We start from the raw sequence: 27,924 nt of genomic DNA, 5'->3' as shown, positions 1-27,924 counted from the left end.
TTCAGGGGATAACAGACTAACACCCACATTTGTCAATCCCCCTTTTCCTAAATCTCAGCAGTTTGAGTTCCCTAATTCCCCTCCCCCTCTTTGGAGAGGGGACACGGGATGAGCAGAGTTTTTGGAATGTGTGCAGCAGCTGCTTACGTCACCGCGGTCTCTCAAGTCTCACTCCATCCGAAGATCTCAGTAAAGCCCGAGTCCCGTGGAAAAACAGTTTTTATGGACTTTAAAAACGTTGCGGACGGTAAATTTGAGTTCTGACTAAAACTTAGAGTTCGATCAGAATGTTATTTATTTTATGAGACACACTCAAAAGGCACGTACGATGAAGTCCATGTTCAATAAATTTGTTTGCTGCTAAATTAAATGTCCGTTAGCCAATTTAGCTAGCTAGCGAGCCGACGGTAGTAACTAACGGACTAAACTCCACTCTTCCTTCACCATGGAGTGGAGTTTAGTCCGCTACTTAGCTAGGGATGTTTTTGAAAATACAGACGTGTGAGCTAGCTAATTTACTGGTTGCTATTTTGTTCATGTCTACAAAATAAACGTTACTTAGCTAGCTAAATAGCTACTTACTACGCTATTAACTAATATAGCTGAGTTACATTTATAGCTAGGTAGCTAACTGACGTAAAAAAAAAATCCTAAAACTGTTTCTCCACATGCGTTCTGTTCTTTTGTTGGGCTCAACTTGTCCCAACTTGAACTGTTTTGAGGCACAGTGCCCGTAATTTGAGAGGGGCAACCAGAAGTGGGTGATGCTGCAGAATATAAATATGGTTATTTGTCAACAGTCATTAATTGTAAAAAGTTTGGGCTACAAAGTATCTAACGTTAGTTCGATGAGAATAGCTGCGTAATTTGGTTTCCATTATTTGGTAATAGCAATCAAGCAATGTCATGCATGTTGAGAGCTTGCCACTTCACTTGACTCAATTGGTTATGTGGCTTTTAATGCACAAATAGAAAAAAAGACTGAAGTTTAAGCATTTTTGTTGCAGATGTTAGCCAGACATATCACGTGGGTAGAATAACAGAATATTAATTAAAAATGGTCATATGTTATTACTGCAGTGTCAGTGGCATGAGTAGCTTCACAAAAAACATTGAATACCATCCAGCTTGCGAGGATACTGTTGATGCTGCAGTCGCGTGCATTGTGGAATCATTTAGGATTGATTAGGTGCAATATTTTGATAACATATGTCTCCCCAGGGAGCCCGTAAAGTGGGACGCACTGTTTTGTCTCCATGGTGATCGAGAGGACGCCCTGCCTCGGTGTCGCGGCAGACAGCTGAAGGGGGCGTGCACCAATAGGAAACGACTACTCGTTCTCTGTGTTCGATCTCATAAAGGCGCATGAAATCCACGATGGTAAGGACAACACGTCGTCAACTTGACATCGGAAGAATTGGGTAGATTACCATCGAATACGAATGTAATGCTTAGCCATTTTTGTGTCATCTCATATGGTTCATTCATGTGCTGAGAGGTGGAATCTTTGCTTTTTCTTCCATATTCTATACTCTGTTCATGCTGCTGTTGTATTGCTGTGATACCTGCAGAAGGTTTGTTTCTCCCTGACCTTGATTGAGATGCTGCATTTCTAATCTGTAGCACACAATAATCTATTTGTTGTTGTCTGTCACAAATAAAATAAAAAACAATAACCTAGTATAAATGTCTTGTTTTTTTCAGCCATTTTACAATAACGTCTATTACCCATACCAGCCAGAGACCCAAGGGACCCACTCATCAGCTGGGATCCCCTCCCTCCTAAACTCCCCCCTGAGCCAGCCCTCCTCCAGCGGCCGGTGTCCTCCAGCACCACCACCACCAGCCATGTCTGCCTCCACATCCACCACCATCCCGCCTTTCAAATTCCGGCCTCGGCGCGAGAGCGTTGACTGGCGCCGGATCAGCGCGGTGGACGTGGACCTGGTGGCCAGCGAGCTGGACTTCCAGACCCTGCAGGAGCACATCACAGGGGTGACCTTCTGCAACGTGGAGGGGGAGCGTTGTGTCCGCTGCCAGAGCCCCGTGGACCCAGCGCTGCTCAAGCTCTTCCGCCTGGCCCAGCTGACAGTGGAGTACCTGCTGCACTCCCAGGAGTACTTGACCCTGAGCCTGGGGGAGGCCGAGGAGAGGCTGCAGACCCAGGCCCGCGAGCACCAGCAGCTCCTGGCCCAGCAGCAGAAGCAGGCGGACCAGGCCAAGGTACTGAAGACGGAGCTGAAGCAGAGGAAGAAAATCATTGCCCTCAACCAGCAGGCTATGATCAACATGACCAATTGCCATAAGGTACTGAACACCTCACGTTGCTGCTTCTTCTCGGTGTCGGTTTCCATTTGTATTGTACAACAGTTAGTCCCCCCTTCCTCCTGGGTCCCCCTCTTAGCCATTGTTCCCCAGGTGATATTCAGAGCTGCTTTAGCTTTGTTCAATTATCATTGTCAGAGGAGTGAGAATGCTAATAGGAGGTTCATCTTCGTACATATCTACCTCAGTTACCTCGTACCCATGCACATTGTCTCAGTACTGGTACCCTGTGTATATCGCCAAGTTATCGTTACTCAATGTGAATTTATTCCTTGTGTTATTATTTTTACATATTTTTTTCTTCTTTTTTTTCTCTGCATTGTTGGGAAGGGCCCGTAAGTAAGCATTTCACTGTTAGTCTACCTGTTGTTTACAACGCATGTGACAAATCAAATTTGATTTGGTTTAAATTAATTATACCATTTAAATCAGAGACATAGTATTGGAAATAGGTTCACCTCATCCCGTAGCTGTAATGTGGCCACTTTATAAGGATTGGTAGACGTAATCGTTATCAGCTTTGTTTTGGGACCTAAACAATAGGATTGTGCTCTGAGCAGATGGTGTCAGCTGGTGATAATTAGACCTAGTTCTTTTAATCCACTTACAAAAGGGTGGCAAGAGACGGAACCAAAATGACTGAACCACCTCCCCCACCCTCATTCATGTTTCCATAATGACATTGGTCTCTCGTCAACGTGTCGTTTTGATGTTCTTCTATTTGTTACACCAGAAATGTTTGCATTTATTGTACAGATGTAGAATAGAAGGATCCTTATATTTTTAAAGGGCATTGCTGTTGAATAGGGCCCAGCTGTTGCCAAGGCAACACCTAGTGTTTCATATGACTGAGCATTGTTGCTAGGTGAGAGTGCCCTGCCCGGCTAACAGGCACGTTGATAACCGAGGCGTCTGTACAGCTCAATTATTGATGGGCCACCGTGCTTCCAGAAATAGGCCTAGATGTGTTGATTGTTTCACACAGGTACTCAAATGTATTACGTCAAGCTACATTTACAGGAACTTCAACAGATATACAGAATGTACAGTGTATCTGATACACAGTATCTAGCCTAATTGTCTGCAATTCGCAGAATTTTTGCATAAATTGTAGTACTTGTATCATTCAAGAAACGTCCTGTCTATTTCAGCCTGTGTGTTGTCAATGCAATCTAGAAAATGAACGTTTTAGTCCGCTTTTTTATTACTGTCTCGCACATCAAGACACGGCAAACGGATGCCAACAGACACACAACCGCCTTGATTCGATCAAGGACCAGACCTAATTCAATTTCACTGGCGATTTCCAAAGTTATTCCAGAGCAGCAATGCAATTACAGCACACAACAACAAGGGTCTCTGTTGTAGAAACCACCACTTCCCCTGCAGCATGGTAGAGCACCAGCACGCGAGGCAACAAGGTATCGGTGGCAGTGCGGTTCAGTTTGAATGAAGGCACAGATTCGTGCTGTGTTGGTGTCGGCGTTAAATGTGGCGTGTGATGTGGTTGCTCTGGCGTTTAATCTGCCCCGTCTGTCACTCCCCCTCCCCTGTGAGCTGGAGCGAGGTGACGGCAGGCATATGGGGTGAATCACGTCACACACGCTATGTAGATCTGTCTCCCAGGAAACAGTCCCTGAAGCTTATTGGTGGATGGTAATGTTGCTATGTCGATCTGTCTCCCAGGAAACAGTCTTTAAAGCTTAATGGTGGATAGTATAGTCGCGGCTTGAGCTTTGGGTTCAGATGTGTTAATTTTTTACACACAGCCCAAGTTGCCTATTACAAAATTGGCCTTACGTTTGATCTATCAGTGAAGGTAGCAAACAACATGTATTCAGACCATTGATTCGTTGCAATCTTTGCATGGGAATGTACTGTCAATGTATAATTCCGTTTCCTTTTCTTTTCCTTTAGTGTCAACATTGTGATAAAGCCTTCATGAATTCCTCCTTTCTCCAGAATCATATGCAACGTCGCCATGCAGACGAGTACGACAGCCGTAAGTCAAGAGAACTTTAAAAGGTTTGATCATCAGTTTAGAGAGAACGGTAGGGAAAGTAACCGTCAGTCAGGTAAGAAGGTTCACTGCAACCAACTACCCTGTCTCCTATAGGGAGTCCCACTGGTATGGGTGTCCCCAAGCGCACCACAGTGTGTCTACAATGCTGGAGAACCAGTTCCTATGACATCCCACTGTAGTTTGCAGCAGCAGTAGACATGTCACACACTCCCACAGAGTCTAGCAGAAAGAGAGAGGTGTATATCTTTGAGCCCGGCCCTGAAACACAACTAAGGCTAACTTTTTCTCCATTAGTATGTCTCTGTTAATGTTTCTCTCAGAGTTAAGGACAGGCAACCAGAGGAAAGTGAAGAGCATTGCAGATGAGGAGGAGATCAGTCGGCTGAAAGGGCAGCTGAGTTACACCACATCTGAGCTGGAGTCACAGAGGCAAGCCCTCTTGGCCAAAGCCTCTCAGGTGGGACAATAAGAACCATGCTTGTTTCCGTGACATTGATCAGTTTGCACTTGCGTATTTGTTTAGAGCTTTTGACCATTTTCATTCTCTTTTCATCTGTAGGAAAGAGACCAGCAGTCCATGCACCAGGATTTGATGAGAAAGCTAGAGAGATGGAAAGAAGAAGAACACAGGAAGATAGAGGAGATGAGAGACGGCTTCCGGAGGGAGATAGAGATGCTTCACAACAGGAACGCTCTTCTTCAACAAGTGAGTCTACTAGTCCATTTGGCAAAGCACTGACTTTCCTGGTTCCGTGTCCAATTCAAAGTGATGCGTTGGTGATTTGGTTCTGTAAGTCAGGGAGGTTTTTGTTTGAATGATTTGATGTGATCTGTACAGAAAGTGGATCTCAAGATGACCACTCCTGAGAGGAGGCCCAGTCCTGCTCCCCAGCAGACTGACCAAGACATGGATGAAAAAAACAAGATTGTGGTCCAGAAGATGGATCAGAAACACAAGAAACTGGTAAGCAGCTAAGCAGTACTTCTTCTCTTTAAATATTTCAAGTTGTGATTTTTTTTTTAATGTATCAACTATTTATTTTGTTACAGGAAGAAAGGTTTACATCAAAAATGGAAAAAATGAAGGCTAACCATGAGAGCGAAAAGAATCAGGTATATTAAGTTTTGATGAAGAATACTGGTTAACAGAACTACTTGTGAGTTCTGTTGAATAGTTAATGTTCAGCGGAGAGCCTTGAAAGAGGCAGCCATCGCAGTGGGATCTCTAACGTCTATGTCTGTCCTATGTCTCCTCTCAGTGGCAGGATCAGTTTAGCAGGTTGGAGTCGTCTGTGGTGGAGTGGCAGCAACAGAGCCAGAGGCAGAAGGAGGAGAGTGACCAGCGTCTTCAGGAGCGGGACCTAATCATCCTCTCTCAGCGAGAGCAGGTCAGTTCACTCACCACCACCCCCTGGCGACCCGGCCACCGGGAAACTGGGCGCCTACTTGACCCTCATACAGGAAATCCTGGATTGATGGCGCCGGATGGACGTGTCATGTTTCCACACACTCATATAGTGTAGTCGTCAGGGCCACTCTGACTTCATAAGCATGTTAAAAAGTTAAATTAAATTAGATTACGCCATTGGGGTTCAACAGCGGGGGTTGAATACAAAACATTAAAAATATATAATTAAGAAATGTAGCTTATTGTACTTCTTCATTTCACAGATAAAGCATATGTCCTCAAATCCACCTACTAAAGTAGTTGAAGTTCCAGGTATGCATACTTTTTCTTTGACTTTATTTTTTGTATTACTATGTTTAAATTTGTCAAATTTGGATATTGGCTTGAATCTGGATGTTAGCTTGAACTTGGATATTAGCTGTTTATAGTTCTGTAAAGAACCTGTTATTACTGACTATTCTTCCTACTTTGTATGTTTCAGTGATCTTAACAGCCACAGCGCCAGAGCCTAAACCAAAGAGAGTAGTGAAGGGTAAGTTATTAGCAGGAGATTCCCAACGATATGTAGCTCAGTCAATCCAGGCATCTGCATCCTTTTGCTCAGAGAAAAGGTATGCTAGCATGTAACGAGACTGTTCTGTCAGCGATCTCCCAACAAGACACCATTAGAGATCAATGTTATTGTTCCATCTACCTGAGTTCCCTCCTCCTAATTCCCGCTCTTGTCTGACCTCTGACCCCCTGTGTTGTCCAATCAGAGCAGCCTCCCTCTGCTCCTAAACTGGATCCTATAGAGGAGCTGTCTGAGGAGGACAAAGGTAACACAGTCTAGACGGCAGCAGCGTCTTGTCTGTCTACTCCATGCATGCTCTCTGCACGACCGTGTCAGTCGGTCTGTGATGCCTGCCATGTAGTCAGTGAGCATTTGTGAAGTCAAGTCAGTCAAAGCCACGTTGGCCCAAAAAGGCAGCAAGATGTTCTCTTCTGCCCGTCCCTCTCCAGAATTATGTGGCTGTTAGCTGTAGTTATCTATGGCACAGGTCCTTTGTAAATGGAAGAAAAGGAAGTTCATATGCACCGCTCTCTCTCTCAAATCATTTTCATGCTTGCCCAGACTGTCCTCTGAAACTACAAAGGCGTCAGTGTTATTTTGAGTGTGTTATCAAGTGTATGTGTGTAACTGTACTGTACTTGTCTGGTGCTTGTCATAGACTCGTCCAGCGTGTCTGAGAAGAAGCCAGTTGTTGTAATGAAGCAGCCGTCTTCTGTGACCAGTGTCCTGAGGAAGAACCCCAACATCAAGAGGGAGCTGCGTCCCGCCCTGGAGCAGGCACTCCTAGAGAAGCTTGAGTCCCTGGGAGTCAAACCGGTATGTACTGTACCTTCATGAGTACAAATACACAATGGCATCTTTAAAATCACACTCTGTGGAAGATCTATGCTGTGAAAGAGTCAGCCTGACAGATACACCATCAAAAACATACAACAAATTGACTTCACTAATAGACTTGAGGGATCATTTGTTTCCCCAGTAAAGATAATCCTTATGATAGTTAAGCGTCTTCCGTTTTCTAATCTACACAACTCTGTAGGGTCTGAGGGGACTCGGAGGCAGCGAGTACAGTGATCTCATGGCTAAGTTGCGCTCGGAGAGAGAGAGTACGGCGAAGGACATTCCGGACTATTGGCGTCACCGTGAGGATGTGGCTCTCACACTGCGTCTGAGACTGAAGGACAAGAGGACGGAGAGTGACTCTGCCCCCGAGCAGCGGGTCAAACCAAAACAACCCACTCAAGGTAGATGTATTTGTATTTATTATGGATCCCCGTTAACTGCTGCCAAGGCAGCCGCTACTATTCCTCGGGTAAAATTAAAGCCGTTATACAATTTAAAAAACATTACAATCCAATCTTTACAGAAGTCACAACACACTAACCCTAACCACATATCTACAATGTAAAATCCATGTACGCGTGTGTATAGTGCGTATGTTATTGTTTGTGTGTATGCATGTGTCTACCTGTGTTTGTGTTACTTCACAGTCCCCTCTGTTCCATAAGGTGTATTTTTACCTGCTTTTTAAATCTGATTCTACTGTTTGCATCAGTTACCTGATGTGGAATAGAGTTCCATGTAGTCATGGCTCTATGTAGTACTGTGTGCCTCCCATAGTCTGTTCTGGACTTGGGGACTGTGAAGAGAACTCTAGTGGCATGTATTGTGGGGTATGCATGGGTGTCGGTACCTTCAGCATGTCAACACCTCTTACAAAGACAAGTAATGATGCAGTCAATCTCTCTTCCACTTTGAGCCATGAGAGGGCCAGCCGTGCTGCCCTGTTCTGAGGCTGTAATTTTCCCAAGTCCCTCTTTGTGGCACCTGACCACACTACTGAACAGTAGTCCAGGTGCGACAAAACCAGTGCCTGTAGGACCTGCCTTATTGATTGTGTTGTTAAGAAGGCAGAGCAGAGCTTTATTATGGACAAACTTCTCCCCATCTTAGATACTGTTGTTTCAATATGTTTTGACCATGACAGTTTACGGTCCAACGTTACTCCAAGCAGTTTAGTTACCTCAATGTGCTCAATTTCCACATTATTTATTACGAGATGTAGTTGAGGTTTAGGGTTTAATGAATGATTTGTCACAAATACAATGCTTTTAGTTTAGGAAATATTTTGGACTCACTTATTCCTTGCTACCCATTACAAAACGAACTGCTGCTCTTTGTAAAGTGTTGCAGTCATTTCAGTCGCTGTAGTAGCTGACGTGTATAGTGTTGAGTCACATACGTAGACACACTGGCCATTGCTCAAAGCCAGCGGCACGTCGTTAGTAAAGATTGAAAACAGTAAGGGTCCTAAACAGGTATTTTTGGGCGCCGATTTAAAAAATATATATTTAACAAAAAAAATGTATACCTTTATTTAACTAGGCAAGTCAGTTAAGAACACATTCTTATTTTCAATGACGGCCTAGGAACGGTGGGTTAACTGCCTTGTTCAGGGGCAGAACGACAGATTTTCACCTTGTCAGCTCAGGGGTTCCAATCTTGCAACCTTACAGATAACTAGTCCAACGCAATAACGACCTGCCTCTCTCTTGTTGCAATCCACAAGGAGACTGCCTGTTACGCGAATGCAGTAAGCCAAGGTAAGTTGCTAGCTAGCATTAAACTTATCTTATAAAAAACAATCAATCATAATCACTAGTTAACTACACATGGTTGATGATATTACTAGATATTATCTAGCGTGTCCTGAGTTGCATATAATCTGACTGAGCATACAAGTATCTAAGTAGCTGACTGAACGGTGGCAGGCAGAAGCAGGCGCGTAAGCATTCATTCTGACTGAGCATACAAGTATCTAAGTAGCTGACTGAACGGTGGTAGGCAGAAGCAGGTGCGTAAGCATTCATTCAGCACTTTTGTGCGTTTTTCCAGCAGCTCTTTGTTGTGCGTCAAGCATTGCGCTGTTTATGACTTCAAGCCTATCATTTTTGGAAAAATAATGTTCCCAGAATAAACGGGCTATTTTGTCAGGACAAGATGCTAGAATATGCATATAATTGACAGCTTAGGATAGAAAACACTAAAGTTTCCAAAACTGTAAAAAAAAAAATTGTCTGTGAGTATAACAGAACTGATATTGCAGGCGAAAGCCTGAGAAAAATCCAATCGGGAAGTGACTCATGTTTTGAAAGCTCTGCGTTCCGATGCGTCCCTATTGAGCAGTGAATGGGCTATCAACCAGATTCCTTTTTCTACGTATTCCCCAAGGTGTCTACAGCATTTTGACGTAGTTTCACGCATTTATGTTGAAGAATAAGCGTAAGCGACTATATTGCGTAAGTGGTCACCTGATGGCTCTCAGAGTGATTCTTGCGTAAAATACAGAGGTAGTCATTTTTCCTATCGGTCCTACTGAAAAGCCAACTGTCCCAGTTGATATATTATCGAATAGAAATTTGAAAAACACCTTGAGGATTGATTATAAACAACGTTTGCCATGTTTCTGTCGATATTATGGAGCTAATTTGGAATATTTTTCGGCGTTTTCGTGACCGCAATTTCCGGTCAATTTCTCAGCAAAACGTGAAGAACAAACGGAGCTAATTCGCCTACAAAAATACTATTTTGGGAAAAAAGGAACATTTGCTATCTAACTGGGAGTCTTGTGAGTGAAAACATCTGAAGCTCATCAAAGGTAAACGATTTAATTTGATTGCTTTTCTGATTTTCGTGACCAAGTTGCCTACTGCTAGCTGGACATAATGCTATGCTAGGCTATCGATAAACTTACACACATGCTTGTCTTGCTTTGGCTGAAAAGCATATTTTCAAAATCTGAGATGACAGGGTGATTAACAAAAGGCTAAGCTGTGTTTCAATATATTTCACTTGTGATTTCATGAATATGAATATTTTCTCGTAATATTTTTTGTCCGTTTAAGTTCAAATAAGTGTTCATTCAGTATTGTTGTAATTGTCATTATTACAAATAAATAAATAAAAATCGACCGATTAATCGGTATCGGCTTTTTGGGTCATCCAATAATAGGTATCGGCATTGAAAAATCATAATCGGTCGACCTCTACTCTCAACCATACAATTTTTCAATTCCTCATCAATCCAAGGGGATTTAACAGTTTTTACATTCATTTTCTTAATGGGTGCGTGCTTATTAGTAACTGGAATAAGCAATTTTATTAAGTGCAGCGTCTGGTTGCTCCTCATTACACACCACAGACCAGCAAATATACTCTACATTATCAACATATGAATCACTACAAAACTTGTTGTATGACCTCTTATACACTATATTAGGCCCAGCCTTTGGAACTTTGGGTTTTCCTAGATATGGATATTATATTGAGATCACTACATCCAATGGATTTGGATACTGCTTTAAAGCACAATTCTGCAGCGTTAGTAAAGATGTGATCAAAACATGTTGATGATTTCATTCCCGTGTTGTTTGTAACTACCCTGGTAGGTTGACTGACAGCCTGAAACAGGTTGCAGGCACTGGTTACAGGTTGAAGTTTGTTCTTGAGTGAGCAGCTTGATGCGAGCCAGTCAATTTTTAAATCACCCAGGAAATATACTTCTCTGTTGATATCACATACATTGTCAAGCATTTCAAATATATTATCCAGATACTGACTGTTAGCACTTGGTGGTCTATAGCATGTGGGGAGTATGAGGACTAAGAACTTTTAATGCATTCAAGAATGTTCACGTGGTTTTTGCTGAGGGGTTCATGTTTCATCTCGTGGGTCTATTCCATTCTCTTGTGATAGTTTGCTAGCATGCTGCTGGTGACATTAAACAAGTCCCCCTTAATCAATGTAACAGTTTAAGCCTTAATTAAGCTGCTTGCAACAGGAGTCATGTTCGTCACCGTTTTAACCTACTTAGGCCTCGAGACGTCCTCAAACGAACGAATCAGCTGATTGTTATTGTTCTGTCCCTCCCTACAGTGACCCAGGCCAGACAGCTGTCCAGCAGCCTTTCCTCCAAGGTGACCCAAGTGATGTCAGGACCACCAGCAGCGCCTGCCAAACAGCTGCAGACGACCCCCCAGCCTGCCCCCCGGACCCTTACCACTACCCTGCCCAAGACCTCCACTCCCAAGTACGTACCTAGTCAGAATCTCCTGCTGTTTGTCTCAATGCATGCCAGATAGACACCCTGTCTAAAGAGACTACCTCACCACTGGCTTCATTTATGTGGTATCAGTTTCTTATTACCTTATAAGGGAGTGATTGATTGTACGTTCATTTCAAATTATGACATTGCCTTTGTTCTCGTAGGACCCCTCCCTTCAGCTCAGACGATGAGTCATCATCAGAGGAGGAGGAGCCACCTCAGAAACCCAGACAGGAGCAGAGAGTCCCTCATCACAGAGCCTCCCAGCCCAAACCAACACAACCCAAGACCACCCCCCATCACAAACTCACCCAGTCCAAACCGGTCCAGGCCAGATCAAGCCAGCCCAAACAGGTCCAGCCCATTACCACCCAGGCTCAGCCATATAAACCCCAGCAGCCCAGAAGCACTGCGGTCAACACGACCAAAACGGCAGTCACTGTGGTAGAGAGCGAGGGAGAGTGGACAGAGGGGAGTGAGTTGGAGGAGGTCGACCCACAACAGCTCCAGAACTACAAAGACCAGAATGGGAACGTACAGAAGACTACAAACAGTAAGAGGGACTTTTGTTGTTTTTACACCACGAGGCTGATTTACTCCTTTGTGTGATTTACTTCTTTAACCTCTCTGGGATATTCAGGACGGTAGCGTCCCACCTCAACAACAGCCAGTGAAAGTGCAGGGCGCCAAATTCAAAACAACAGAAATCCCATAATTAAAATTCCTCAAACATACAAGTATTTCACACCATTTTAAAGATAAACTTGTTGTAAATCCAGCCACAGTGTCCGATTTCAAAAAGGCTTTACGACGAAAGCACACCAAACGATAATGTTAGGTGAGTGCCTATTCACAGAAAAACACAGCCATTTTTCCAGCCAAAGAGAGGAGTCACAAAAAGCAGAAATAGAGAGAAAATTAATCACTAACCTTTGATAATCTTCATCAGATGACACTCATAGGACTTCATGTTCCACAATACATGTATGTTTTGTTCGATAAAGTTCATATTTATATCCAAAAATCTCAGTTTACATTGGCGCGTTACGTTCAGTAGTTCCAAAACATCTGGTGATTTTGCAGAGAGCCACATCAATTTACTCATAATAAAAATACTCATAATAAACATTGCTAAAAGATACAAGTGTTATGCATGGAATTTTAGATCCACTTCTCCTTAATGCAACCGCTGTGTCAGATTTCAAAAAAGCTTTACCGAAAAAGCACACCATGCAATAATCTGAGTACAGCGCTCAGACAACAAAACAAGCCATACATATATCCGCCATGTTGTGGAGTCAACAACGTCAGAAATAGCATTATAAATATTCACTTACCTTTGACAATCTTCAGCAGAATGCACTCCCAGCAATCCCAGTTCCACAATAAATGTTTGATTTGTTCGATAAAGTCCATAATTTATGTCCAAATACCTCCTTTTTGTTTGGGCGTTTAGTACACAATTCAAACTCATGGCGCGCGGGCAAGTCCAGGAGAAAGTTCAGACGAAAAGTCATATTACAGTTCGTAGAAACATGTCAAATGAAGTATAGAATCAATCTTTATGATGTTTTTAACATAAATCTTTAATAATGTTCCAACTTGAGAATTCCTTTGTCTGTAGAAATGCGATGGGACGCAGCTACCTCTCACATGAGCACGCGTGATCAGCTCTTGCCACTCTGGCAGACCTCTGACTCATTCAGCTCCCATTCCCCCCTCCTTCACAGTAGAAGCATCAAGCAAGGTTCTAGAGACTGTTGACATCTAGTGGAAGCCTTAGGAAGTGCAATATGACCCCATAGACACTGTATATTCGATAGGCAATGACTTGAAAAACTACAAACCTCAGATATCCCACTTCCTGGTTGGATTTTTGGGAAAAAAAATTGCCTGCCATATGAGTTCTGTTATATTCACAGACATCATTCAAACCATTTTGAAAACTTCAGAGTGTTTTCTATCCAAATCTACTAATATGCATATATTAGCAACTGGGCCTGAGTAGCAGGCAGTTTACTCTGGGCACCTTATTCATCCAAGCTACTCAATACTGCCCCCCAGTCCCAAAGAAGTTAAGTGCTAATATCAGATAACAACACACCTTTTCTTTTAGTTGTGTGTTTATTGAAAACTGTTGCCCATAGGTTTTTATGCGTTGTGCTGACCATATTTGTCTTTCCAGATAACCTGGTCAGGGACTTGACTAAGAGCCTGGAGAAGCAGCTTGCAGACAGAGGACCAAAGAAGCCACTAGGGGGAGTGAGCATCTTACCAGAGAGTAAAGACAAAGACGTTGTACGGGAACTCAAGGTGAGAAATCCTCTGTAGTCTCCTCTCTGCAGTGTCATCATCAACCCAGAGTAACATAAGACACAGAGAACAAACAGAACATTTGTCAATGTCAGAATGTTCCCATATCCTAATCGTGTTAATCTGGACTGTTATGCGTTTCAGTATACAAACGAGGATGATGAGGATGACTGGGATATCTCCTCGTTGGATGACCTATCGGTACCCGCCCCCGTGGGCAAGCCCACCGCCCCTGTGAGGAAGAGCCTGGAATCAGACAGCACTACCAGTGTCTGGGGAACATCCACCGGGAAGGGGCAGAAAACAGGTCAGTCTCACTCACTCTCACAGACCCAGCCCCCTTCAGGTCCCTTTACCCTTCATCTTCAGCCTCTGATGATGTTTATCCATTCCCCAGGTTTGAATGAAGCAGGAACCGGCAGCACTCTGAAGAGCAGTCTGGTCTCTGTCAGCGACTGGAGTGACGATGATATATAGTCATATGGAGGTGATACGGGTTTACAGTTCTACAATGATAAAACTCAATATGACGCCCATAGGAATTGTTTGGAAGGCAAATATACTTCTACATGATTTACCGATACTGTTAGAATAACAGTTCCATGTAGAAGAGACTTAACGAATGGATCCTCTCTGTTCAGGACACAGTGTATCTCTTGAGATATACACCTATGACAGTGGTAGCCATCTGCCTTGTGGCAGTTTTCAGTGTTTTTATTTTATATACAGATTATATATTAGCTACAGGGAATTGTCACCTTAGAGGTTTTATGAAATGTGATATTGCACTCCATGTGAGGTACTTGTATGATATGTGTCAAAACAATTTACATGAAATTTGTAAGACATTTGAATGTCCTATGAAAAAAAAAAATGTTTTTGTATATAAAATATTTATACACGCTAGACAAGCAATACATTTTTTTTTTTTAAATCAAATGAAAACATTCATCTCTTTCCTTGATGTCAATTCAATTCACTAAAGGAACACAGTTATATGTTAGTAAAACAGTCATACATGAGGTATCTACAAGGTGTAGGTGGTGAGACAGTTACCAAATCAAATTGAGTCAGTTCCCACAATGTTTTCATGGTAACTAACGACCAATGATATGAAGCAGTGTATTTCCTTCAGTACAGGAGCTACTGCAGCTCAAACTAAATCGTCCCAGTGGTCCTTGTTGTCCTGATCCTTCTGCCACCTCTGCTCCCTTGGACCAATTGTGGCATTGGAGTCAGTCTGGAAGAGTTTGGCATCATGTATGTGCGTCTGGTCCGAGCTGTGGCATAGGAGTTAGGTCTGCGGGGCCTTTTCTTTCAACTGGAAGATGGAGCAAGAGAATTGTGAGATGATGAACATATCCGACACAAAAAATATTCCTTTGATGCAATCTATTGTCATTCGAGTGAAGCAGGAATATTGTGGAAAGTATTACGTTGAGCGTAGACCCTCCTTTCCAGAGAAGAAACTGAGTACGAAACCACCAGCAAGAGCGAGCCTCCCCAGCCAATAAAAACCGCTGCTCCGATTTCAAAGAGAAAAAATTTGAATGCATATACTGTATACTTAACTACTTGAAACCAATGTTGTTCTAGTGTGTTCCAGCAATCTCGTTGAAAAAATATCCACTCACTTCTGTGCCTTGAAATTGGGATCCACAAACTCTGATCTTACTTTGTTACCCCACCAGAAGTACAGGATCAGGCCAGAAAATCATAGGAGGAAACAGCTATTATTATCATATCACATTTTTTCTAAATTTAACTAGGCAAGTCAGTTAAGAACACATTGTTATTTATAATGATGGCCTACCCAGGCCAAGCCCTAACCCCGATGACACTGGGCCAGTTATGCACCGCCCTATAGTACTCCCAATCACAGCCAGTTGTGATACCGCCTGGAATCAAACCAGGGTCTGTAGTCACGCCTCTAGCACTGAGATGCAGTGCCTTAGACCGTTGTGCCACTCCGGGCCGCTGCGCCACTTCGGTTACTAATCAGGTACTCCGTAAACATATCTTACCAGACGCCAGATAGGTGATTCCCCCGGCGAAGGTGACCCGTGCATTGGCGAGCTCTGATCCTCCAATCTTGGTGCACTTCCCCCCTATCAGTGTGAGGACTCCAGCGAAGAACCCAAGAATGACAGAACAGATGGACAAAGCCCTTACTGAGTGAAGGAACACTGATGCAGAGTAGAACACTCAGTTAAATAGGAAGCCAAAGTACAGGACTACAATTATGTATTATACACTGAGTATACAAAACATTAGGAACAACTTCCTAATATTGAGTTGTACCAACCCCCTTTTACCCTCAGAACAGCTACAATTCATCAGAGTGTGGACTCTACAATATACTACAAGTCCTGTGTGGCTCACTTGTTAGAGCATGGCACTTGCAAAGCCAGGCTTGTTGGTTTGAATCCCATGGAGGACCAGTATGAAAATGTATGCACTCACTACTGTAAGTTGCTCTGGATAAGAGTGTCTGCTAAATGACTGAAATATTTAAATAAAAAAATGTGTCAAAAGCGTTTCACAGGGATGCTGGCCCATGTTGGCTCCAATGCTTCCCACAATTGTGTGAAGTTGGCTGGATGTCAAAAAAAAGCCAGCAGCGTTGCAGTTCTTGACACAAACCAGTGTGCCTGGCAGCTACTACCATACCCCATTCAAAGGTACTTAAGGCTTTCGCCTTGCCCATTAACACTCTGAATGACACACAGTCCACAGTCCTTTAAGCTTTCTCCTCCCCTTCCTCTACACCGATTGAAGTAGCACGTGACGTCAATAAGGGATCATAGCTTTCACCTGGATTCACCTGGTCAGTCTATGTCATGGAAAGATAGGGTGTTTTTAATGTGTTGTACTCCGTGTATATTGGAGTTTGTGGATTCCACTCTATGGTGTCGCTACTTCCGTCTGCAAAATGTTGATCATGATATTTATAGTCATATTTCTGCCCTGCCCCATTATCTGCCTGTAATATAGTACTGTATAAGAGCATCTGCTGAATGATAATCAACTGCACCAAACTGCACTGAAGATCTTGAGTACAACCCTCCAAGTTGTAAGAGTCAATATCCCATCATGTATCATCAGATGTTAGGTGTCCATATTAAGACAGAATCACACATCCATGCAAGTTGTGACAAGCTGTCCAGAACATACCTGGTAGTCCCAGCATGGAGGGGTACTCTTTGCAGTCGGACACCCCCGTTGAGTCTGAGACACAGTCCTTCCAGAGGTTAGAGGAGTAGTTGCTGGTGGTGAGCACCACACTGCCCACTTCAGACCAGGTCCAGTACTCTATAGCCAGGGTGGAGCTCACCAGAATCCAGCCAGCCAGACACAAAGCAGCCTATCTCCATGTACATCATCACCGTCCTATGCTTCATGATGATGGTCGATAAGGAGGATGCTCTCATCTAGCTTGGCAGTGGTTACAGGGGGAAAAAAGCTACATTTATGAAGAGGATTTACCAGAGAAATGGATGTAGTGAACAAAGCTGGAGTGAAGTTCCAGAGTTGCTCAGAGATCTTCGGTCCGTGGAAGTCAAGGTGCAGCCAGGCACTTGCATTGTTATGTCACTGATGCCTCCCAGTCAAACCAGCATTGTGGACGTTTGGCTTATCTCACAGGGTTTTGCTCCGTAAGCAAACGTCTTCTTTTCCCACGAACCAGGGGGAGATAGAGTCAGGGATGGGGATTCATGAAACTGGTTTCCTCCCTCCCCTCGTATGGGGGTTTGACACTAGGTTTCTCTCATAGCCCTTTATCTCAAACCACAGTGGATGAACTGCTCCCTCTCAGCTAAGGTCACAAGACACTGGTGCATGTAACTGATTCATGTCAATATTCTCTGGACAAACTGATAATGATCTATGTAATATAGCCTATAGAGTAGAGCTGAGGACAGTATCCTAAAGTAGATCTTTATTGGACAATTTGTTTTGCCACAATAATGAAAATAGCATTTTAAAATGAAAAATCCCAGTGCAACATGCCACACGATCACAACCAATCACTGTAGAGGTGGGACTTGTTGGATCCCTTTGGCTCCTGTGATTGTTTTCTCTCGTTCAAAATTCTCTGGTGAGGGGCACCATGGGAGATGTGGAGGAGTGGGCCAATTCCACCCTGCTAGCGTATTAAGATATATTCAGAAAACATGCACTCAAGCTTTATGCAAATCGCATTGTAGACTGAAAATACACCATTCATTTAGAGAAGCATGCATCTGTGGTGGTGTGTGTAAATCAGGCATGTATGCTTATACTTATACTGTACTGTACATTTAACCTGTTTGAATGGGCTACTGTGAATATAGTGTCAGAGAGCAGTATGGGTCCTAATATGATGAGGAAGCATCCCACTAGGCCAAGCCAAAGAGCAGATCCAATATCATACCTGAGTAGGGGAAAATGTAGAAAGAAACAGCTTGATATTCCCATACGGTTTGTTATTCCAACATCTTCCCTCAGATTGTTCTATTTGCGACATTGCCTTAGTTTTGATGGGTCTGCTTTGGCATGTAACAATGGCTGCTGCAACTGTGTTTATTAACAATAACTGCTGATGTCTGAGACGCCTGCATGATGATGCGTCAGGGATTAGGAACCAATGACAAAGAAGAAAAACAAATCGTCAGGATGAGGAAGTTTAAACCCTCTAAGTTAAGGTGATTTGTACGGTATGTGTCCTGAGAGAGGCAGCTGTTAATAGCAGTTTGTCATTGGTTCTCTGGTTTCATCCAATGTAAGGGCACTCCATTCCAACAAAGGAAAACACAGTTCTCACCAGACCCACGGCTAGACCAATCATCAGAAGCCCTCTCACTCCCTTGATGTACGCTGTGTAACACAGACAGATCTCATTGCTTTGGAGGCTAATCAATTACTGTAACATTATGTACAAAATGAATTGAACCTAGCTTAGCCAAATAAAATATATCGCAAATATCATGTATCGTTGTATTAGTCAGTATGTATCATAGGTGTGTTAGCCTGCCAATATGCTTTAATTAATTAAGTTCAATTTAGAGAAAGATTCATATTAACAGGCACCCGTAAGACTCCTGATTATTCCACACAGAGATACCAGATACGAGATGAGAGATTCTAGTACTCAAACCACATTTCACTGTCCTCAGAACCCCAAAGTCCACACAGTTAACCACAGCGGTAGAGTCCTCAGAGCAGTCCTTCCACAGGTTGGACCAGAACCAGGTCACACTGACGATTGAGGACCCACCCTGGCCCCTGACCTGGGCCACCCTCCAGTAGTCGATAGCCAGGGTGCAGGCCACAAACACCCAGTTCAGCATGGACACCACGAGGCCCAGGATCTGAACCAACTTTCTCCACATTCCTCTGTCTGGACAGGTGGAGAGGATCGCTCACAGGGACCTCCGAGGGTAAGTTAATGGAGCTATTTCAAGGTTATTGGTTTTATCCAATCTAGTCACGGAATTCACAGAAATGCATTGTTTAAAAAGTATTCCATATTAATTTAGAAGAGCACAAGATAGGAGCATCGGTCTGTCAGCTGTGTGGCATATCACTCTTGGTTTAAATAGGAAACAGTGTCCAGGCAGAATAGAGTGGCAACACCAAAAACAGAGACTGTTTACAGGCAACCTCCCTGACTGCTTTGGCAGGTATGACTGTGCTGACAATATTAGGAAAGTAACATCTAAAAGAGTTGGGGATTATTTATAGACCCTAAAATATCTTGATTTTGATTGGACTACAGTTGAATCGTTTGAAAAGGGAGAACAACAACAACACGGAGTCAGAGAGATCTTGGTCGAAAGTCAGAAAAGTCCTGTTTGAATGACATTATCAACAGCAACACATGAAACAATGAATGTGATGAAGCATTTTATTTAATGATAGTGAAACACACCCAGGATAAAAGGCCATTAGATACAGAAACATTCCCCCACATACAGATTCACAATTGGATCATCGTTGGGCTGTCATACGATTCAAACATTTAATCGAGTTAATCAAAGGATTTGTTGTGATTCATCGCAAATTCAGAATTTGCTCAAATTGAGTTGTCCAAAGCAACGGTTAGCAAATCAGGTAAATTGATAAAGCACACTTAATTTAACCTCATTGTTAACGTGTTTTGACATCAAATTGTGTTTTTTTAGCTGTGTAAATGATGTATTTTGGATATTCTCACTGTATTTTGAAAGCTTTCAGACAATGAGATTAATCCCGATTTACAAAACAGTAGTTCACTAAAATTCCATAAAGTTAACGGATTAACTCTGACAGCCCTAATCATCATATACAGTATATACAATTGTTACTTCAGTTCAATCCAGTCAAAATCACACATACTTGAACAGAACCAGGTCATATGTAGGAGTTTTTGATAAACGGTTCTCTCTCGCTCCTCCTTGACCCACTGGATAAAGAGGACACTGTAGTACTGCTGCCGCTGCTCACCTCAGAGTGCACTGACCCATGAGACCTCGACCTCGATGAACGACCAGATGTCAAAGACCCACCGCCAGATTTCGAGGACTGCACGGAGTTTGAGGACCACCCAGACCGCTCTGATTTGGACGCGCGACCGGACTGACCAGACCTCGAGAAGATAGCAGACACATCTGAGTGTGCAGCTTTGGAAGAGATCTTAGATGCAGATGAAACCTTGATCTTTGAGGTGATCTGGGATACTGGGGACTGTGGTGTGGTGGACTTGGCTTGGTCGCTCTCAACCTCGGGAAGTTCAGGGATGATTATGGTTTTGCTGGGAGAGATGACACACAAAATGAGAAAGAACAAATCAATGCCAAGTGTGTTATGAGTAAATGAATAACTATTCCATGATGAGCATGGCTATGCTTGTACTCACCTCTCGTCCCCACAGAGCAGTTTGCACACAGAGACCAAGTAGAACCAACCCCCTGTCATATGGAAAGCTGATCCCACCCAGCCAAGAAACAGAGGAGTCCCCAGGTCAAACCTGTGTGTGTATGTGTGAGAGAGAGAGAGAGATAATTAATATTATCTTGTAACTGAATGGAAAAACCTGCATCCAAGTCAACTCACTTTAATCCGTCAAAATAGGGGTTGAAGTATTCCCCGGAGACGTATTTTGCGTAGACAGCATATCCCGACGCAGCCAGAAAGCCTGCATAAGACGAAGTGAGTCAGTCAGCTACTCTCAATCTGCTACAGTGTGCATCTACCAGGTTGCTTTCACAGAGAGAAAAGTCAACTGAAAGAATATGTTTACCGCTGATGATGTGAAAGACTCCTCCAGTAAAGAGCTTCCTGTACTTCGACTTGTCCTTGCCCCCGAGGAAGGTGCACTCCATCCCAATGAGACTGAGTACGAACCCCAGCATCCCCACAGACAGAGCACCCATCAGCAGGCCCCTCACAATCTGGATGTGGTCTGGTTGATTAGAACACAACCGAACGCACGGTCACATTTTACACTACAGTAGACTTTATAACTTCAGTGGAATAACCAATGTCACTGTACTGAAACAGTCTAAACTCACAGTGCTTAAAAGACAGAGCACAGTAATACTCACATATTAACATAATTTGTTTTAAGCCCTATTTTGGGGGGGGTAAATTAACTTAACAGGCTGTCTTCAGATGTGTACCTCTTGTTGATATACGACTTCATGCCCACCATAGAAATAGAATTAGAACACAATATATGATGCATGTCTCTACGGTACTTACTGTCCACGGACCAGAGCACAGGGAAGTCTTGGCAGTTGGTGACAGAAGTGGAGTCGGTGAAGCAGGCCTTCCACAGGTTAGACCAGTACCAGGCCACCTTGATGACAGCCGAGCCGCCCATGCCCCCGATGGACGTGACCTTCCAGCCCTCCATGGCCATGGTGCATGCCACAAAGATCCAGCCCAGCACTGTCATCAGGAAGCCCCAGATCTGCATCACGCGGATTTTCATCCTGATACTCCGGTGTGTGGAGTCAGTCTATATGCTCTATATCTAGATAACCCTCAAGTTGTCTTATTATGACCGTCTCTGTTGCGTTTCTTTTTTCGAGATCTGACTTATTTGGCGATTCCTTTTTCCCTCGTCTATACGATGGTGTGTCTCCTTGGTGGAGCCTCCGTCCAGTGGAGCCTGAGTCTCCTGCTGTACTGTGCTGTGCTGTAGAAGAAACCTGCTCATCCCAGTCATACAGCTTGGTAGCAGGGCTCAGTATGACTAAGGAGACAGTCATTTTGTCGCTCTACCTGGTTGTCACTTTTCCCATACTGCATGAGGGTGGATATGGGTCTGTTGCTGCTCAGGTTCCCAGAACCTTGTTTGGGTGCTAAAAATGTTGACCTAAGCGTTTATCTCACGTTTCAAAAACATCCATCTCTATGTCCCAAGCTGATTCCTTGGGTTTTTGATTTATTTGACTAATTCTGATCAAATGTATTCGAAATACATAAACATGACCTAGTATGGCCCAAAGGCTATGGGAAAAACTTGACCTCATCTCAAGATTATCATTATTTTAAATACAGTGCAGGTCTGACCTTAACTAGTTCAATAAGAACTCATTACCTGAGGAATTACAACTTCAGAGTCCGTTGAAGCGCTTCCATTGTCCGTAGACATTGCCTCAGGCTGCGGTGGGTTATTAGCTAGGTGTGCTGCCTGCTTCACTTATATAATTAAAACATAACGTCTTTGACCTCATATAATTATGCTTAAATCCACGGCTCTCTCTGATGGTATTAGTTGCATGGGGAAGGGATTTTCTTGTGGTGAGTGAAGATGAGAAGGGTCTTCTTTGTACCGAGTCCCTCGGCTTATTGGCAAAGTAGATGGGACATTGGAATGGACCCACTGTTGTGATGCATGGACCTATATGGTGGTAATTAATGCTTTTCATTAATGATGGGCTAATAAGAGAGAATGAACAAAAGAGTGGTTGTGTTCGCTGGCAGGGCCTCACGTTAATTATGGGTTATAAAGCACAAATACCTGCTGCAGAATTACCTACTATGAGAATTGAAGAAATATTAAGTAAGATTCCATCCAAAGATGCATACACAGAACATTGTTTGAATTTCTATCTGTCAATAGTTTGATTCTACGGTCCTCGAAATAAAAGTGTAGACATACGGTCTGGTGGTGTCTTGTTGAAAGGCAACCAAACTGTGCCTCAAACTGTGCCTCAACCACAGTCCGAATCTGACTCAACTTGTGTATTTTGTACGGAAATGATTTGCTGTAAATTTGGCAGAAATAAACTTTGGGACGCAAAGATTCTGCTGGTGGCCTTCATGTTTAAATGTAGAATCTGATGTGACAGGATAAACATGAATTATGGATGCTTGTGAATCATGTGGCCATTCTGATGCTTCAATCCATACAAATTAGGAATCTTAGACTTATTGCATACAATAAAACTGTAAAAAAAAATATAGATATATATATGGCGTATTCATCTCTTGATTCATTCTGAAAAATATGGACATCAAAATGGGAAATCACTCACCATTATTGATTTTGTCTAGATGTCTGGCTATCATCCAAACATAGTAGCATTGTCAGAGTAGGTCCTCTGACCAACCAGAGCTGCGGGACACCCGACACTTGTTTACGGATACACAGGACTGGAGCAGGGAGCACGGGGCGGCTGCCAGCTGTAGCCCCATGCCAGCTGGTGAGAGTCCCCCGGCTCGGAGGGCCAAAAGGATTCGCGGAACAGGGTTAAGGTTTCCATTGATCAGAAGGTGGAGATAGATGGCAGGGGGGGAAACTTCCGATTCCCATATCCGAGTCTGAACAAAGATCAACTGGGGCAGGACTGCTGTTGATTGGTAACTCTGTGATCAGTCGAGACAACGGAATCCCCTTTCTGTCTGTGGTGGCTGGTAGGAGGCCATCTTTCAGTGTGAGCTATATTGCAAAAATACAAGAACTTGACAGTTCTTGAGAGCACACAATGCTCTCTATTGACTCTTCCTTCATCTAGGCTTCACTTGTGGTCTGCTAAAGAGTGACAGCATACGGCAGACGGGCATTGGCTCCACAGTTGAGTTCCGGAGGTAGTTGTCATGAGACACTCATACAGAGGTCCATGTCAAAGTGATAAACCCCCAAATTAAAAAAGGCCACTTATTCAATCCCCCTTTTCTTTATACTTAATTGGGGCAGCAGGGTAGCCTAGTGGTTAGAGCGTTGGACTAGTAACCGAAAGGTTGCAAATTCGAATCCCCGAGCTGACAAGGTACAAATCTGTCGTTCTGCCCCTGAACAGGCAGTTAACCCACTGTTCCTAGGCCGTCATTGAAAATAAGAATTTGTTCTTAACTGACTTGCCTAGTTAAATAAATAAAATAAAATTCTCTTTCATCAGATCATTCAGAGAAAATGATCACTGAATTCCTTCTTGTATGCAAAAAAAAAACAGCATTTATTGACATTGCCACTGTTTACAACATATTGGGAGATGTACAGGAATGAACCAATCGAGTAATGTCTTTCGATGACCTCAAACGGACACATATTCCTGATATTTGTTCTTTAGGCATATCTAATGAGCAACAATAGATTTGGAAGAGCACCAGTTCGTTTGTCCCTTCAAGGTGACCCAGGAGTTCATACTGTGATCCTAGCCAAACCGAATTTCCTGCCCTGTGAAGAAAACAAGCTTATCTGATTTCTTTTGTTTATCGCCCGTTGACAGAAGAGACCTATTACCTAATGTGGTTTTAGAGAGGAGCCAACAATCTATTTCCTCTTGCTGATTTCAAGGGTTATTTCCACCAGCATTGTTTGTGCCACAGGGGGTGACATTGTTCAAGTCAGTTATACAGCAGAGGCACAGAGACAGCAAGGAGTCTCCTTTGGCAGAGAAGATATCAAAAACAATGTTCTATGTACAGTGCATTGGAAAGAAGTGCGATATCAAGGAAAATAAAAGCAGGTAGCATGCAACACACCCTTAGGTAATGTAATCACACAGGAATCCGTCTCAATAAGGAATTGGGGTTCTGGTTGAAGAGGTATGAAAAGGTGACCTCAACAAGCTTAGCCCAAGGGTCAAACAGTCCACGGTCACCTCATATGACCATATGCCCAATGCCAGTGGTCCGTCCGTTGTCACACATAGACGTTCTTTCCAAACTGCCTTGAGTGCTCTGCTGGGACTCGGGGGTCTGTGGAAACTGGCGATTTGTAGAAACTGTTGGCAGACTTGCCGGGTTTGTGACGCTTGGTTACCATAGACGTACCACCACTGTAGGAGCACTCTGCTCGACTAGAGGAAAACACTAAGGGTTACTCCTTTGAGATATACAGTGTCCTCATTCCCTTTCCATGGTAACAAAAAAAAAAGTTTGAGTTCAGAAGACAGAGAAGTCTCGGATCTAGGCCAATTGTAGTGACAGTTATTGAAGCAGCCTGTTACCTCATCCCACCCTATGCACTCGTTCCCTAGGCCCCCCACCCAAGGTGACTTTCACATAAATGCGTTGATACTATACACAAAGAAAACATTCAGTCATCAACATACAGTGCATGTCCTTATACTGTTGTCACTATGAAACAAGATGTTGACAGTGATCCCTGGATATGCCAGTACTTAAACAACTTCATTACAGTTCATATTAAACAGCTTCATTGCCTTACTGAATGACAAGCTTTACGGTCCGTCTACTCTATTATAGATAACTTTCCATTTCTGTGTCTCAGTCAACATGATGTTGAGATACGTACAGTACTTACAGATTACATAACACACTGAGTAAATGGAAGGGGGGGGGGGAACACGTCTGTCAAAGTAATACTTTTCTGTAATTGACCATTGTTTCATTAAATTGTACAAACTTGCCTGAAGCCCTCTGACAAGGAGAGGCAGAATATGAGTCCTCCTGAAATGCAGAGCACAGAGCCAGCCCAGCCGATGAAGAGCGCTGCGCCCAGCTCAAACCTGGCAACGAGAGGACGGGCATAGCCGGCAAAACCAGTGACCAGTTAGTAAATACATGTGCTCACTGCATTTCATTTGTCTACATGCAGTGCAGTAGGACATTAAGTAGCACAGTTAAGCTGAACACTTACTTTTGAGCAAAAAAGAGTGGGTCAAAGAACTCTGATGTGATCCTGTGTGCGTACAGGGAGCATGCAGTCAAGGAGCAAAGCCCTGCAGAGAAAACAGAGAGGACTCAGCTCTGGTCTAAATAGCAAGGAGGAGTTCAACAAGCACACAATATAATGAATATTCACCATTGAGTATGAAGTGAAGGCCTGAGAGGCCTGTTAGTCTGGCCTTGGTGCTCTCTGAGCCTCCGATCCTGGTACACTTCATTCCCATCAGGGCCAGGGTGGCTCCAAAGAACCCCAGGCACACAGACGCAATCATCAGGCCCCGACACACCTGGATATACGCTGGGTGGGTGGGTGTGGGTGTGGGTGTGGGTGTGGGTGTGTGTGGGTGTGAGGGAGAGAGAGAGATAAAGAGACAAACACAGAGTTATCTCACACTTGTAAAAGTGCTCTGACTTTCTCAGTTTTCCTCTCATTGCCACTTTAAAAGCATTGTATCCTCAAATGGCAGCTTGAACACCCGGTTCAAATGCTGCTCTGGCCTCTGGTAGTGTATCTTTTAGAGGCTCTTGGGCTTAAGCCAACAAACCGATAGGGTTATCAAATTCCAAATACCACTTTTTTCAAAGCCAGCCATTCATCCCAGGAGACGGATGCTTAAGATGTGATTAGGTCAAAGAAATCACACACACACACACACAGACACACACACACAAACACACACACAACTCCATTACAGTCACAAACAGACACACATATGCACACACACAAACACACACGCAAACACAAAAATACACACAATCACATACAATTACAATGACAATACAACATCACAGCAAAAATAGCAACCAGCTAAAGTTTGGACTGACCATCCAGAGCCAGCATGGAGGGGAAATCTTTACAGTTGGACACTCCTGTAGAATCCGTGACGCAGGTCTTCCACAGGTTGGACCAGAAGGTCGCTGTGGTGATGACTGTCCCATCCACGGAGGACACCTTCCAGTAATCAGTAGGCAACGTGGAGCAGACCAGGATCCATCCAGATATGGTCAGGATGAAGGCAACGATCTCCGTGGCCATGTTGCTCATCCTCCTCGGATAGTCCTGTCCTGTCTGTTGTAGAGCTGGGTCAGGTAAGCTGGTTAACAGCAACTGCGGCAGATGAGACTGTATGTCTGTGGAGCTGAAGATAGTGGATGGAGAGCAGAGTCAGTCCAGGATGAATGGTTAGGAGGTGAAGTGTGTCCGTGGTTAAGATGTCGTAGCCTGGTTTATGCTCAACAGGGAGGGCTCTGTGTTCAAGCCTCTGCACTTCTACCTCTGGACCAATCCCAAGGATACACATCACTCACTGACACACACACACACTGAGTCAAACACACACATGCTCTCGCTCTCTCACACACATACTCATCCACCCAGCCATGCACGCACGCACACACACACACACACACACACACACACACACACACACCACACACACACACACACACACACACACACACACACACACACACACACACACACACACACACAGACACATGCTAATTTGGGTGAGAGGAGGGGGGTCAGTGAGTGGATCAGTAGGAGATGGGGCTAATTGAAAGGATTTGAAATGTTTGTTGGTGGACAGGAAACAGAGCTAAGAAACTGACATGTGTATGACAGAAAAAATGACAATAAGCAACTGTTCAACATGTAGATAGACAGAGGAAGACTGTTGTTCACTCATTGCAAAGGTTAGTGTCACATAGTTTCCTTACGATTATACTAGTTGAAATTATAAAATTCAATGATTTGATTATAAAATGTCCTGCTATAAATGTTTCATACAAGTGTTTACAGTTTTCTACAATCACGTTGGCACTAATTTCAGAACCTTGTGGTCATTTTTCAAAACTCTAGACACAAAACTCAAAACGGTCATCACTTGTAGGACAGGCTGTCCAATGTTCAAAAAGAAATCTTTGAAGAAACCTTGCACTTGCAGAATCATTGATTCAAATAACTCATTTATAATGAAATACCACAGGAACATTCATTTAAAATCACCCACACACAAGATACTGATAGTATCACTGTGTAGTTGTTCGTTCAATCATTAAATATTGTAGTACAAAATATGTGATACATGTTT

The 27,924-nt window shown here is 43.4% G+C and overlaps 3 protein-coding genes across 10 annotated transcripts; 1 reads left to right on the top strand and 2 right to left on the bottom strand.

The window, feature by feature from the left end:
- The first annotated feature begins 94 nt into the window (after positions 1 to 94).
- LOC112266435 (zinc finger protein Dzip1) lies at positions 95 to 14,643 on the top strand. 8 transcript variants are annotated; one of them, XM_024443898.2, is made up of 19 exons: positions 95 to 247; positions 1,222 to 1,380; positions 1,738 to 2,307; positions 4,243 to 4,327; positions 4,669 to 4,805; positions 4,908 to 5,054; positions 5,187 to 5,312; positions 5,399 to 5,461; positions 5,608 to 5,736; positions 6,020 to 6,068; positions 6,238 to 6,288; positions 6,515 to 6,574; positions 6,968 to 7,125; positions 7,349 to 7,553; positions 11,245 to 11,398; positions 11,578 to 11,966; positions 13,599 to 13,726; positions 13,871 to 14,033; positions 14,124 to 14,643. In XM_024443898.2, exons 2-19 carry the CDS (start codon positions 1,366 to 1,368, stop codon positions 14,201 to 14,203), a joined length of 2,709 nt encoding a protein of 902 aa, XP_024299666.1. In that variant the 5' UTR covers positions 95 to 247; positions 1,222 to 1,365; the 3' UTR covers positions 14,204 to 14,643. The 8 variants fall into 8 exon arrangements, with proteins under 8 accessions (XP_024299666.1, XP_042152893.1, XP_024299665.1 ...); XM_042296959.1 differs by having other exon boundaries at positions 1,705 to 2,307; positions 4,288 to 4,327; XM_024443897.2 differs by having other exon boundaries at positions 1,705 to 2,307.
- A 4,956-nt stretch (positions 14,644 to 19,599) lies between these two features.
- On the bottom strand, positions 19,600 to 23,112 carry LOC112266434 (claudin-10-like). Its single transcript, XM_042296958.1, has 5 exons — positions 21,449 to 23,112; positions 20,988 to 21,149; positions 20,801 to 20,882; positions 20,604 to 20,714; positions 19,600 to 20,498 (listed from the first exon to the last, which is right to left on the bottom strand). The coding sequence occupies exons 1-5, from the start codon at positions 21,678 to 21,680 to the stop codon at positions 20,099 to 20,101; spliced, it is 987 nt and encodes a 328-aa protein (XP_042152892.1). The 5' UTR covers positions 21,681 to 23,112; the 3' UTR covers positions 19,600 to 20,098.
- Positions 23,113 to 24,088: 976 nt separating this feature from the next.
- Positions 24,089 to 27,174, bottom strand: LOC112267704 (claudin-10-like). The gene is made up of 4 exons (XM_042296599.1): positions 26,657 to 27,174; positions 25,968 to 26,129; positions 25,803 to 25,884; positions 24,089 to 25,671 (listed from the first exon to the last, which is right to left on the bottom strand). The coding sequence occupies exons 1-4, from the start codon at positions 26,874 to 26,876 to the stop codon at positions 25,554 to 25,556; spliced, it is 582 nt and encodes a 193-aa protein (XP_042152533.1). The 5' UTR covers positions 26,877 to 27,174; the 3' UTR covers positions 24,089 to 25,553.
- Positions 27,175 to 27,924: the final 750 nt, after the last annotated feature.

The sequence above is a fragment of the Oncorhynchus tshawytscha genome, linkage group LG14, assembly GCF_018296145.1.
Source record: "Oncorhynchus tshawytscha isolate Ot180627B linkage group LG14, Otsh_v2.0, whole genome shotgun sequence".
Classification (NCBI taxonomy): Eukaryota; Metazoa; Chordata; class Actinopteri; order Salmoniformes; family Salmonidae; genus Oncorhynchus; species Oncorhynchus tshawytscha.
The sequence above is the reverse complement of the archived record's forward strand: the minus strand, read 5'-3'. Positions and strand labels throughout refer to the sequence as shown.